This window comes from Lutjanus erythropterus, chromosome 1, assembly GCF_056507025.1.
Source record: "Lutjanus erythropterus isolate fLutEry1 chromosome 1, fLutEry1.hap2, whole genome shotgun sequence".
NCBI lineage: Eukaryota > Metazoa > Chordata > Actinopteri > Lutjaniformes > Lutjanidae > Lutjanus > Lutjanus erythropterus.
In genome coordinates this window covers 44,290,052-44,305,282 of record NC_139317.1, presented here as the reverse complement: position 1 = coordinate 44,305,282, position 15,231 = coordinate 44,290,052, and the positions used below count along the sequence as shown (strand labels likewise).

Below are 15,231 nucleotides of genomic sequence, written 5' to 3'. Positions count from 1 at the left end.
GGCTGAACTTTTCTATTTGCAGATGACATTATTCTGTTTAAGACTTGTCAGTATCCTTTTCTGCACTTTATGTATATCTGGAACCTTTTGTAGTTACAAAGTTAATGCCAAATGCCCTAAGTGCCATGTTAAATCATCGTTAAACACACTTCATTCAAACGCGACAGAAACAATATAGAACTCAATAAAACCATTGTTGTTAATCTTTCCATTTTTCCCACAATCACAAGCTGTTTGGTTAAAATAAACCTGTTATTCCCAGAGTTAGATGTGAAAATATTCTGGCTCTACATGCTGTTATTCCTTGCTGCCTCCCTGTTGTTGCTGCTGGCACTCTCACCTGTTCGTCTCTGTGGGTGTGTGCTGTTGTGTGTTGTGTGTGGTAACTCAGAGGGGGTTGCTGAATGAGAGGTACATTTAGTTCAATGGGAGAGAACCTGCAATCTATAGACATAAATGGCACATTCTGAGGAACGACAAACACAAAACTTCTCATTTTCAGGTGATTACACACTAAAGAAAACATCCATATTAATTATACATTATATATATTATGCTAATAGATCCCCCTAAATCACACACACTGGACCTTTAAATGGATCAAAAGCTCCTAACTTAACTTGGTATTATTGGGCTGCACAGATCAGAGTGATGATACAGTGAATCAGTTAAAAAAAACACAATTATGTCTGGTATGAGATCAATTGTCACTATGGTATTGTACTGTCATTATAATTTGGGGGCAACTGTACATTTATTCCAGGCAGAGGAGAAAATAGTTGTCAACTTTATATTTCTGAGGTGTTTGTGAGACGGTCCCAGGAACCAATGGGCTCATGGCTAAAGGCCACAGACAGAATAGGAAAGTCAGAGAGTCCTGACCAAAGGACGATGGTTATAACAACAGTAATCGAATAACCATAAAAAGAAAAAAACTCAATGCATTTTCCAGTGACAAGTCAGTGTGATTTAAGCACTGACGTATAATTGTATGGAGTAGCAGGCTGGGTAAGACGTCACTGCTGCTGTAACTTTGCCAAAGTTGACAAGTTGCTTTGTGTCGCTAAGACACAGCTGACAGCACTGAACAATAGAGGTAACAGGCTTACTGAGATTAAAGACTAATTTCATATCAGAGGAAGTATGAGCACTTTCAGAAGTATCTGACTCTGGTTTCCACTGAGAGGGGGAGGAGCAGGGCCCATTAACTTCTCAATGGGAAGGGTTGAAGGAGTCTGGAGGTGGTTATGATGGGGATCATAATATTGGCATCCTGCAACAGCTGCCAGTAAGCTATTTTCAGTCCTGCTGAAATGAAAATGTATTACAGTTGTAGCAGCTTGTTAAAAGTGCGATAATCTTATCAGTTCTTCATTTATGTAATTTCATCATGTGCTTTCAGAAACTTCATTCATATCAGTGGAATCCACTTAGAGCTCAGGGGGTCACATCATGAATTCCACATGTGGTTAGGTTTAGGAAGCAACAGGACTTTGGTTTAAATTTTGGGAAAGTCATGATTTTTCTTGAAGGGTAACCAGTATTTTTATCTTCAGGGGATCAATTTGCAATTTACAATTTACAGTTTCAGATGCTTTTATCCAAAGCGACGTACATCTGAGAGCTGGTACAACACAAACAAGGATCTAGTCAGGAGAGAACAGCACAAGTGCGTGCCATGAAGCAAAGTTCAAGTCTGATAGGACAAAGGTGCCTACAGGCAGTGCAAGGTGCAACGCACAGAGTGCATAAGATGTATTAGATGTTTTTTTTTTTTTAAGGATATCTTGTGCACTTACTCAAGTGCAAATGTGTCCACAAAAGAGCTGGATCTTCAGTCTTTTCTTAAAGACTGAGAAGGACTCTAGGTAGCTTGTTCCACCATCAGGGAACCACAAAACAAATCAGCACTTCTGGAGCTTGTCTGCAGCTAATCTCACATACTGCTGGATGCATTAGCCTAATATTTTTTGTGTACATTCATAATTGTATCCTGGAGGACCTCCATGATTCAAAATTTTTGAAAAACCTTGAATAACCTTTTTAATTGCCTCCATTTCAAGAATAACTTGAGGAAATTTCTTCAAAGTTAACACAAATGTTCACTTGGGCTTGAGGATGAAGTGATTTGACTTGTTATCAGAGGTCATTGACCTCATGTCCATCCCACTCTTGTGAACACAGGAGACGTTTCTCAGTATGCGTTCTTCTCTGTACTTGTGTTCTTGTGTACTTGAGAAACGTCATCAGTCTCAGTCCAAGTACTGTTCCAATTCAAAAGTCCGCATCTCGCCAAGTACAGTCAAATACCCGGATGTGTTCTTGCCCCGCCCGTTTTATCAAGGATGCATCGGGTGGTGACTTGTGTGGACTTGGGGCAGCCACGTATCCCAGAATGCATTTCGTAGCAACAATGGCAGAGGAGAGGACCCACAACTTTAAGTTACAAGTGTCGAAATACTACTGTTTTAGTACCATGGAATGCAATTTTAAGATTATTTTATGCGAGAATGTAGACATTAAAACTTCAAATCTGTGGTCGATTCATCACGATAGCGCATAGTTTAAAATTTGCTCCGACGTTTTCGGAGATGTGTCATCCTGCTAACGGGACGGCCAGCATACCTCACCGGCTAGCAAGATGACCGGGCTGATAGCATACATGTTACCCCGCTAAAACAGCCTTATCCCGGCATGACCTTTTGAAATTTGTCTCTTGCTCTGATATCTCTATAGTAATAATTACGAGATATAATTCGTTTTCCGCACATTTAAACCAAAAGATACAGGGTTGTGTTTTATATCATATTTCGTTTTATTTCAAATATACATTAATGGTGAAAATAACTGGAAGTGGGTAAGCCAGGATGAGTTGAGATGGTGACATCATCAAGTATGCTACTGTCCCAATAGCAGAATGACCGTCCTGTGTCCTCCCGTCCTCGAGAGACTGTACTCCCAGATCAAACTTGCTAAGTCCGAACTGCCAAGACCGTAAGTCCGAACTTGGCGTACTTGGTATTGAGAAACGCTAAGGGTCTTTTATATCTAGATTTGGGTGGTCAAAGGTCAAAGGTCAAGGTCACTGTAACCTCACAAAACACATTTTTACCAACTCAGGAATTAATATGTTAATTATGACAACATTTCACACAAATGTCTATTGGGATACTAGCTGTGCTGGAGAGTAACTAGTTACATGTAACTGGTTACATGTAATTAAATTAACAAAATAAAAATAATTGTAATTGTTACAGATATTAATTAATTAATTAATTAGTTAGTAATTAAATTACTGTCATTAATCAAAATGTTGGTGATTACAAAAGGGACACATCCAAATTTTCAGGTTGCCTGTTTGTGATCTGCACTCTACTCAGTGCCCTCTTTTCTTTTAGGCTCTATTGTCCCATGTTTTTGTGTCTAAGTGACTAATGTGCAGGCTTGGGGAGTAATGGATTACATGTAACAGGATTACGTAATTACAATATATAAAAAAGGTAACTTATCTTATGTTGCAATATCTATATATATTACAGTTACAGATAAATGTCATAATCTGATTACAGTTACATTTAGTAAAAATGGGGATTATAATTTTAAAATACATTTTAAAATAACAATGATATACTACCACAGTACTACAGTACTGCAGTGTGCACACATTACAAAAACACTTCAGAAGTCGCACAACACCACTCTGATCTTTGTGATCTTAAATCAGAAAAGAGGAACAACATCGCAGTAGTGACAGTTTGGCCTTCAGCTGTGAAGTCATCATCTAGTAATGCAACATCTAATTTAAAGAAATTTACAGGAAAGAACAACTGCTAACATTAGCTACACAGAAACATTGTTATCTAGCTAACTGAACCTGCTCCTACTACTGACAAATGTTTTGGGTTTGGGACTGTAGGAGGTGAAGCTGGTGACCAGGACAGTGTGTGGGTAACTTAACAATGTCTGTGTGCAACTGTGCATTTGTGCATAACAAGGTTAGGAATATTTGAACAAACAATTAATAAATCTAACAACGATAATAATACACTATATTGGGCTAAATAATTTCACATTTCTATTACATTTCTGTAATAACACTCCCAGGCCTGCTGATGAGGACACTAACTTCTGAGATCAAGTATTCATGAAGAAAGCTGGAGCTGGAAAAGGCTGGAAAAGTCACACTGAGCTGCAGTGAAATCCCATTCAGTCTCCACTAAAGACATTAGCAGTGACCACTGCATACATACTGCTGTGGTGTTTCATAATGGTAATGCAGAAAAAAAACAATGGCAGACTGAGGCGTGGCTCAGGTGATGATCAGGGATTAATCTGACAGTGTGCTGTGCTTTGAACGGGTCAGACATGAGAAGGGTGCACATCATTACATGTCAGATACACACCAAAGACACCATAAGATACCAAAGAGACAAGAGGGGGCTTAGTTCAGTATTCACTGTTGTTCAAAGGACATGCTGGGATGTTAAACGGTCATTTACTTAGTTAGCTGAATGTTACATTAGTTGGTGTATCTCACAGCAGAGTTTAAGTCACACAAGTCCTGTTATTGCTCCACATTGTGTTTTCATTTTCTGAATCAGTCATTCTCAAAGACTGGTTCGGGACCCACGGGTGGGTCACGGGAGATTTTATTTGGGTCCCCGAATAAATAAAATACTATAAAGGAAAATCTGCAAGTTTACGATTTATATCTGCACTACACCTTTTATGAAGCATTTTAATGTGTATATTGTTTTACCAGTGAGAGGAAAAAAGAGCCTGTTCATTTTGTTTAAATAATCTTATTTTGTCTCATTTATGAACTAGGCTAAAATGTCCTGTACTGTTTTCCTGATAAGAGGAAATAAAAATAACAGGATGGCCTGTTAACTCAGCCGAAATTACTGTTTTTCATCATTTATAAAGTTTTACCGTGTATATGCTTTCAATAAAAAGCATCAAGATAATGTAAGGCGATGCAGAAGTGGCAGTAAACATGTTCAGGAATGTTCATTTATGCACCTCAGTCAGTCCAGGTCCACCTCGTGAGCAGTTTAGGGTGGAGCTGAAGAGAAAGCAGAGAGACACAGCACAGGGAAAACCACACAGCTGTAACACTATTTCATACAAATTGTGTATTTGTTCTGTTTATAGGCCATAATAATGCCAAATAACTATTTATTAAGCGTATGTATCATAAACTAGTCTACTGTAGCACCTGGTATATTTGTAATCATCTTATAAAACTAAAATGAACCTCATAAATAAAATTATGGCCTTAATATGTGGCAGGATTCTTATATTTGTACTGACTGGTGATATTTCTTAACAATTTCATCACAAAAGATAAGTCTGGATGATATAAATGGGAGGTTCCACAATACTTCTTTCAATGTACACATGATTTGGGCAAGCAAGCTTTATTTTCACCTTGTCAAATATTTGCTGTCTTTGATAAAGAAAAAAAACAAACAAAAAAAACACATCTGATTTCTCAAAAATATTCAGATCAAACCACAGTTGCTGGTTTAGTGTGATAGAGCCCAAACCACCAAAGCCTCAGCTGAGTTATCACTGTTGGTTAAAGGAGGTGAACACTGTCCAAACACACTTCCACCTGATGTTGTCACATTTCAGGTTGACTCACAAAATCTCAACATTGTGCAACTTTTTGATGTTACATTCACGTCAGAGGCAAAGCTGAGGTTATGTTGTCTTGCTCTCTTGGTTTGTAAGTCATCACAGTTTGTCCAAGTTGAGTCTCCACTTAACTTTTTTTTTTTCTCCACCTACTTGGATCATTTCTATTTCCAAAACCTTTCCTTCATACACTTCCTCAAGACTTTTTTTCTCTCATTTTGAAGCGTGCCCAATCCATACCCAGTATGGGAAAGCCAGAAAAAGCTTAAATGACAATATTTCCAGTGTGCTCACAGAGCACCTCATTGTTGGCTCTCTGTCCGAAATGAGGGTCTGCAACCTGCGGCTCCGGACCCACGTGCAACCCTTCAGCCCCTCTCCAATGGCTCCCTGTGACTTTGTTAAAAAATTATATGGAAATGAATAACAGTTATTCCTTTAACATTTAAAATCTCATTTATCATTGTTGTAGGTCTATGAAAAAGTTGCAACAACCCCAAATTTCAAGGTAGCATACTGCAATAGATTTTTAAGTTTTGAGCCAAACTCAAACTCCCAAGTTTTAAAACATGTTACTAACTACTAATCTTTTGGTGAGATAATCAACTTTTCTTATTTTCCTTTTAACTTTTAAAAACCCCAAATATTATATATGAAAAATTGTAGAGTAAATTCATATTTTTCATATTAAAAATGTCAATATTGTCAATCAAAACCAATTAATTTTCAGGCACCAAAATAATGACAAATCAGGTTCACAGCTCAGAGTGACCAAATTTTGAAATACAATTTTGTTGAGTTTCTAAAACTCAAATATTCAAGCTTATCTTGAGAAGACTACTACATTTTCTCGACAAAAGATTTTAGGCTTGCAAAACTTTTAAAAGTTTATTTCAAAACACAAGAGTTTGAGCAGGACTCAAAACTCAAATCTATTGTAGTAAGTTACCTTGAAAGCTAAGTTCTCTTAGTTGTTTTTTTTTTCAGCATAAAGTGATTTTTACACCTGCCAACTGTAAAAATATGATATTTTGTCAGCTAAAATGTGAGTCAGCCTATGTCTGAGGCTTGTTGTCCAAAATGGGCTCTTTTGATTGTTAAGCTTGCAGACCCTTGGTGAAAAATATTCTCACACTCTGTATGATCTTAAGCGATGTTTGTTCACTGCACCTTGTTCCCCGGGGTAATCAGGAACGCTCTCCATACACAGCAGGCACAGCCATGACTGAGACGCACTGTTGTCCTAATCAAGGACATCAGCGAGTCCCATACTCCACCGCTACAAAGCTGAAACAGGCTGTTCACCCGCTTCTTCAGAATGTTAATAATGAATATGTGGTATGTCCAAATCACACTGCAATCAAGTTTGAAACTGATCAGATTTGCAGTTCTTGAGATAGGTGAGTTACATACAGACACACAGAGACAGACAGACAGTATAGTTTGACATTGAGGACATAATTCTCTTGAGTTTTCTTTTTGTTGCACTTTGTATGAGGTTGACCCACACTTTTGGATAAAAAAGCCTGTTCCACTGACTCTCCTCTCATTTCAGACCTGGTCTCTCTGGACCGACACCAGTTCTCACTCCGTCCTGCTGTTCTTGAGTCACCTGTCCACACACCTGCTCCTCATCATGTAATCAGCTCAGAACACACATCCACTCACTCAGAGGCTTTGGGTTGTCGGGTTGGACAGTGAATCTACCATCAGTTAGTTCACTCTGTTCACAACAGACCACTTATACTATAAGCATTTTGATGAAATATGTTTTTTCTGTTTATGCCCACAACATATCTTTTACTTTTAGTTTTTAAAAAAAAAACAGTGTTTCAACAGTTAGTCAGTTGCACTTCCATAATAAGGCTGTAGGAATAAATATTCATAAAAAATAAAACAAATCGTGTTTGTTTTACACCTCACATTTTCTTTGACTGGACTCATGTTGTAGCTGTAAGTGACTTGATATTAAACCTGAAAGAAAAGAGTATACAGCTCTTTATTGTCCAGATTATTTCAATACATAAAGATTTCCTACTTTCTTATATAGCATGATTAAGTTTTTTAAAACACAGAAGCAATTTGGTAAAAGTAGTTTGACATTACATGACATTTGACATTCTGAGGATGGCTGTATTTCTATGTTTTTTCTTTCTGTCTTTTTTTTTTAAATATATCATGTATGAAAATGTTTCTTTTTCCGCAAAAACTGAGTACAAAAACGGACACTACAAAACAGAACAAAATAAGACAAACAAATGCCAGCTCATGGAAAAGGTGCACATATGCATATCAATCTGTACAATGATTGAAATGTCCACAAGTGGAAAATGTCATGAGTTTGACAAGAGTTTTGAGCAAGATCAGAAAAGATGTCCTTGAGTCTCATCAACTGACTTTATCACATTTTTTCTTTTTTAAACAACAACCGTGTCACACGCTCATAAAGATATCTGTAATTTTACAGCATTTTCCTCTTGGGCTTTTCCCTTTTAACAAGCTTCCTTCCAGCTCTCTTTGTGTGTCTCTGGTTCTCTCTTTCTCCTGTAATGTCTGCTTTTTCTCCACACTGCTTGGCCACATGCAGTCTGTGATCTGACTAAATATTTTGTTGATGTGTATGTGCCTTTGATGACAGACAGAGATTCTACCACAAGTGTAAAAGCTGGCAGGGGACTGACTTTAGCTCACCATCTGTTTGATTTATAGATTTAATTCAGCATTTTTAACACTGACCTGAGAGGCCAATCACCTTGCCAGACCACCAGGAATTTCCTGGTGCTACTAAGGGCCAATCCACCACTCTAAGTTATTATCTTGAAAACCTGAAATTTTGGGTCAAAATGAAAGACTTTGGGGCGTACATTTGAACACAGTTTGTGTCCAATCACAGACCTGTAAATGATGATTTTGTATTAACTATTTTTCTTGTATTTTTCACCATCTTTAACCACATGTGGCTATGCACAGGTGATGGGTCTGGGTCACAGAAGTTTCAGTCACAAATGAATATTTTTAATTATTAATTTCTCAAATTGTTCAGTCCTAAAGCTGTTTAAAATGCTGGAAACAAGGCGTCCCAGTGCTCAATAAGCGCTATCACAAATCTGAAATAAGATAAGATGCGTGAATACAAGTGTCTGGGCTCACCATAAGGGACAGAGTGAGGAACGTGGCAGTCTGTTTGCTTTCTTCTCAGAACCTGACCAAATGTCCAGTTTTGGAGTGAATAAAGCAATGAAATGTCATTGAATGTAAAACCAAAATGTTGTTGTTCAGTCAGTGAATCTCCACGTGTTGATTTTTAAGCTTTCAAATAAGTTGAAGGATGATATGTTGTGTCGCCAGAATTGGTCGCTTTCTGCCCAATTTGGCTACTTACAGATTGAAATCATTTTGGGCTACTTTTTCTACCATTTGCTCAAATTTCCACCAACAGACTATAGACCAGTGGTGCCCAACCCTGGTCCTCAGAGCTCACTGTCCTGCATGTGTTAGATGTTTCCCTGCTCCAACACACCTGATTCAAATGATCAGGGCCCCGTTTCCCAGAGCCTTCGTAGCGCTATGTGCGTCATAAGTTGTATTTTAAGGTCTCCCTTAAGGTTACGGGCTGTTTCCCAGAGTTGGGACAACCTTAAGGGAGACCTTAAAATACAACTTACGATGCACGTAGCGCTACGAAGACTCTGGGAAACGGGGCCCAGGTTGTTATCAGGCTTCTGCAGAGGCTTGATGATGAGCTGATCATTTGATTCAGGTGTGTTGGAGCAGGGAAACATCTAAAACATGCAGGACAGGGGTCCCGGAGGACCAGGGTTGGGCACCACTGCTATAGACTATATTCAAATAAATCTGCCCCTCCTACCATCCAAGAATGATTCGGTTCAATATCAAATGTCATTTGACTTAATCATAACTAAGGGACTATTCTTCTTGGTTGACTGGTTAAATATTATCTGTTCATGGATTGTTATATTAATCATTAATGTATTTTGTTTAAAAGGATTAGTCCAAGGTTGGTAAAAGATTTGGCAGTGACAGTTGAAAACGGTATAAACTGGTTTGGGTGTGTTGATGATGATGTGGGTGTGTTATGAATACTGCGCCTACTCTCACTGTTATCTGGAGTGCCTCTGGACGCAATATTAAACTGATACTGCGGCTGAAAAAAAGAACAAAATATCATAAACTCACCGTTGAGTTGAGCTTCAACATAATGTATGTTACTATATGACAAATTAAAACTAAGGTAAGGTGGATACAATCACAAACTACTAAAACAATAATAAAGACAGAGAAATTAAATATTTAATTTTAATTTTAATTTTAACAGAGAGTCTATTTGCACCTGGGTGAGAATAGCTGCACAGCAGCTACATCTGCACGTTGGCTATTTGCACCCACACTGGGCTATTTACATTTGCTCTTTACACCTGCAACCAGGGTGTAAAGAGCGAATGTGGTGCTTGTTGGCTTGTCTCTGCCATGCTAGGCTATATACACTCAGGTGTAAATAGCCATATTGGCCCCAGGTGCAAATGTCATTGTTGGCTACTGACACCTGTGTGCTGCATGTTTGAAATATTATAGTGAAATTAGAATTTAAATAAAGGAATCCAAGTAGGGAGAAACTAGTTCTGGTGGATTCTAAAGTAGTTCCAGTAGATTCTACTGCAGATTGAAAGTAGGTTCTACATGAAACTGCTCACAACAAGGTGGATTATTTTGAGTAACTGGGTCATGATTTTTGGAAAGACATGCTAGTTTTAAACTTTTCAAATGTATGTTTTTGGTGCTATGAGTACCATATAATCTTTTAATCGTTTATTATATTATCTTATTGGAGAGAAGGCAGACATCTCTATGGCAGAAAACTCCAAAACTCTGCAACTCACACCAAAAAAATCTAGATGATAGACAGCACCACAGGTTAGGGGATTTATGTATTTTTCATTTTGAGGTGAACTGTTCCTTTAAGCTTACTGTAAAGTCTCTAAATCTATGTGAAGTGCCTCCATTTTGCTGCTGTTGTGGATGTGATATGCAGAACCTCCCAAGAACACAATAGGATTCAAACTGCATGACTGAAAACAATTGCTGATTAGCGCTGCTGCGTAGATTGCAGCTCCACCCATCGCTGTACAGCACGCAGCAGACCCACTTCTGCCTGCCACATTATCTCATTTGGGTGGACGGTAAAACAATACTAATGGATTTGTAATGAACAGAAGTGAATATAAGTACCCACTACCTTCCATTCATGTTGACTCACTGTTGAGTCTTGCTATTGTTGAAGATGACTGCTGGTGATAAGAAAACAAAAGACAAAAGTGTTAATCACGCGGAGATCTGAACACACCTTGTACAGGTTTGAGCTTTTATCGCTTGAGTCAAAATGTGATAAAACAAAGCAAATAAAAACACTCAGGAGAGTATTTAATTTTACGTCTTTATTTATCTCAAGCCTTGCATTATATCAACACATATTTGGTCATAATGGGGGTCTATTATTCCCACAGGTGTAAATCGATTTGGTTGTTGTGGGTGTTTCCTGCTTGAGCCCAGAATAACACCAAAGCTGTATCCTGAAGCTCTGAGCCTGAAAAAAACTTTTATGTCTTTCTTACTGGCCATTGCAACAAACTAACAATACATACATGAGTACATTTACTCAGAGACAGCACATACGTTTGGTTTTGAGTTTCACTTTCAAGCAACTGTTCAAAGCAAAACTTTGGTATTTCTTTAATCTGGACACTATTTTCCCATGTGTTTGTGCATGAAGTCTAATTGGGACAACAATTTGTGAAACTGATTTTGAAATTGGTCAAGTATCGAGCAAGACCACTACAGCCAGCAGCCATAAAACAGGCTGCAACGTAATCCATATAGACATTTGCAAACGGTACCAAAGTACGGCCATTAAAAGTGCTTGTTAATTGTGACCCAAGACCTTGTGAGCAATTACACTTCAGAATTATTTTCTTTCAATTTCCGCCAACTGAATCACCTGGCAGAAGGAAGCGTGCATCTACTCAGGGAGCAGAGGCTCATGCTTGTGACAGCTCGGGATGTAAACATTAATTGCGTCCTCCTTAGCTAAGCTGTAACTTATGCATGCTTCCTTCTGTGGGTTGTGAGTAGACATTACTGTTGAGTTTTTTAAATGTACTAGTTCAGTACAATCCAGTGTCATTATACTGGAGCGAAGGCATACATCTCTTCAACTGATACCTCTAAAACACTGCAACTTACACCAAAACTATCTAGATGGATAAATAGCACTAGTAAAGGCCTCAACACATGATCAGCGGCAGAAACGCTTTCGATGGCTGTCCCATCGTTTTCATATGGAGAGAGCAGTGGCACCTGGCGACTAAGAGGAACTGTGTGGCACACTGCCACTGACTCCTGCACTTAAAGTTCATATTATTTGAACTTTGACTTAATTTGCCGCTGACCTTTCGAAGCACAACCAGTGAGATAACAGGTGTATGTGACGACGCAGCCAGAAGAGACCACAGCTGTGTGAAAGTGACACAAGCAGAGGAGGGAGTCTTGAAGGGAACCAGACGTGCGGAAAAGCTCACAATATTGATCATTTTAACGTTTGAGCAATGAAGGAACAACTTACATAACTCTCACAAGAGTTTTGCAGATCAAGGGTTCCCTTCCAGACATGAGCAAAGAAAAGTCTTTCAGGGTTCCCCAAACTCTATAATAACACATCATTAACAACAGACTCAGATCTTGTAGGATGCAGCAGATTTATCACTTTTCCTCTATGCACAACACCTCATGGTGAGTGTGGGACAAATTTCTTACCATGTAAAAGCCCATTTAGAGAAAAAATATGTTTTTTTTTTGTTTTTTTTATTTGGGGTGAACTGTATTTAAGGGATACTCTAGAAAGGGACTGGTACTTTATTGCTGGAAGTTACAAGGATAGAGAAAGTAATCAATCACCCAGACGGACCAAGTATAAACAGCAACACCATGTTGGTTTGGCCATCATTGTGGACATGGATTCCACATGTGTATAGGCTGTGGCCTTTTGGTACTTGTTTGTTTCCATCACAGATGTATGGTGAACATCTGTTTGCATGCTATGTAGCCTCACCCTTCATATCAGGGACCAGGGAACAAATGGGAGCCATGAATCACTATGTGAAGCTATGAGAATGCCACTCCCTCACCTGCCACACTAAGACCTTCCCCCCTGGTATAAAGAGCTGGACCTCCCTCCCATCTTCCTCAGAGTTCCAACGGAGAAGCAAATGGCTATGGCTAACGAGTGGCTGCTATGGCTGACCCTGTCAGTCATCGTAGCTGCTTGGCACAGCGGTACATAAGTTATTTTTCATTAGACAGCTTCACAAATGGGACTGTTGATAGTTCAAATGTTTACCCATGTGCTACAGCAAAGCTCAGCCTTATTGTGTTTTATTGTTTTCTTTTGACATTTCATTATTGATTACTTGACAAATAACTCTTCTTTCAACAGAGGCAAAGTCTGCTGTGAGTACGTTCTCCTCCATGTCACAGATGCCTGAAAAAATAACAGGTGAGCTTGTTGGTTGTTGCTGACAACTTGTAAGCAATGTGTGAGCATTCAATCATGCTGGGAAAGAGCTTTGTAAAACGTGTCTGCTATTGTTGTATCACGTCCTGATCTCTCTTTGCAGGTGTGAGTCCCATCCACAATGGCCAGGTTTGCAGTACATGGGGCAACTTCCACTTCAAGACCTTTGATGGGGATGTTTTCCAGTTGCACTCCACCTGCAACTATGTCCTGACCTCCTCATGCAGGAGCTCTTACAAGGACTTCAACATCCAGCTAAGAAGACAGGATGCTGACGGACATCCCACCATCAAAAACATTGTTATGAAGCTGGAAGGTTCAGTGGTGGAGCTCTCCAAAGGCTTTGTGGTCGTTGATGGCAAATCGTGAGTTTACTCTAAAATCCCTAAATGCTTTTTATTCTGCCTGCATAATTTATTACTTCAGATATTAAGGATAACATAGCACTTTATTAATCCCAAAAGAAATTCTTGTGCTAGATATTGCTTTAAAATTACATTAACATAAGAATAAAAACAATAGTGTCATAAACACAAATGTCAACCAGGGCCTAACAGAATAACTGTAAAAGTAAGATAAATGTGGTAAAATAAGTTAACTAAATTAAAGTACAAGAAAAATGTAGCATCGGCAATGATATTGAGAGGTAATGAAAAGTAATATTGCACATGGCATTGAAAAAAGTGACATTGGGGATCATATTGAATGGTAATATTGTACAATGTTGAAAAAAATAATATTGCACATGATATGATATTATTTAGTGGTTGAGTGGTATTTTTTTCAGTGGCTGATGCTGATGCAGGGCTGCCGAAGGCCAATATATGATACCAATATTAAAACAAAGAAAAGTCATGTAAAATGTAATTATTCCATGCATATTACAGTCTAATATACATGGTTATCTAAGCAAGTACCTATTGTTTTTGTCCCACCTGTTCTTGTGAATGCGATATGTCAGGAACACTTGGAAGGATTTTCTCCAAACTTGGTACAAATATCCACTTGGACTGAAGGATGAATTGATTAGATTTTGATGGTCAAGAGTCAAGGTCACCGTGATCCCACTAAATAAAATTTTTGCCTTAACTCAAAATTACAAACAAATATGACTGTTCTGTTCAACCATTGACAGCTGATTTCTTACTCCTTAACTGGCCACTAGGGGCCGCATGTGATCAACAACTTCTTCACTGTGAAATCATTTTTATTATATGTGGAGGTCTCCACTGATCTCCACTGGCATTGCAGTAGGTGCTTCACAATCTGCTGCCTGGCAGGGATCTGTACTCTTCTGAGCGAACTTTTCTAGTTGGCCTCCTGAGCGCATCTCAAAATGCCCGTCTATGAGCTGTCTGTTAATAATATCTCATATCCAAAACAATAAGAAATCTTTAGAAGGAAAAACTTTGTTGCATGCAAGATGTTATATACTTTGTTCACAGTGTTTTTTGCAGACAGGTTTTGAGAATTGTCCTTTGAAAAAACAGTTGACCGGAGTGATGGTCATTAGAAGAGCATGCAATAGTCAGAACCTAAAGACATCAGACACCGTCAGCAGAATTACTGAACAAAATATTGGCATCTACTGCAACTCTTTGCTTTCACACCTTCTCACGTGCTTTTTTTTTCTTTTTGCAGAGCCATCCTGCCATACAGTCAAGCAGGAGTGCTCATCGAGAAAACTCCCACCTACATCAAAATCAAAGCAAAGCTGGGATTGGTTGCTACCTGGAATGAAGAGGACTCTTTTCTGGTAGGATTATGGCTGCACCGAAATAAGACCATTATTCTTTAAAAATAATGTCTATGCTGTCTAAGTATTAGGTATAGGATGGTTAATGGTTTTGTTCTCACAGGTGGAGCTAGACCAGAAATACAAGAACCAAACCTGTGGTCTTTGTGGAGACTTTAATGGGGTCCAGGTCTACAACGAGTTCTACAGCCACGGTACACCTTGATCCACTTTAACAACTCACTCAGACAGCGTAGGCACGGCCACAAAA

The 15,231-nt window shown here is 38.7% G+C and overlaps 1 protein-coding gene across 1 annotated transcript; it reads left to right on the top strand.

Annotated features, from left to right (window-relative positions):
• Window positions 1-2,917: 2,917 nt before the first annotated feature.
• LOC146333335 (mucin-2) lies at window positions 2,918-15,186 on the top strand. The gene is made up of 5 exons (XM_084725476.1): window positions 2,918-2,994; window positions 12,902-12,987; window positions 13,329-13,590; window positions 14,867-14,981; window positions 15,085-15,186. Exons 1-5 carry the CDS (start codon window positions 2,918-2,920, stop codon window positions 15,184-15,186), a joined length of 642 nt encoding a protein of 213 aa, XP_084581602.1.
• Window positions 15,187-15,231: the final 45 nt, after the last annotated feature.

Coding starts and splice junctions, on each gene's coding strand:
- LOC146333335 (XM_084725476.1), top strand. CDS start 2,918: ATGACCGTCCTGTGTCCTCCCGTCCTCGAGAGACTGTACTCCCAGATC. Junction 2,995..12,901: donor AAGTCCGAACTGCCAAGACC/GTAAGTCCGAAC, acceptor CATCTTCCTCAG/AGTTCCAACGGAGAAGCAAA. Junction 12,988..13,328: donor CGTAGCTGCTTGGCACAGCG/GTACATAAGTTA, acceptor CTCTCTTTGCAG/GTGTGAGTCCCATCCACAAT.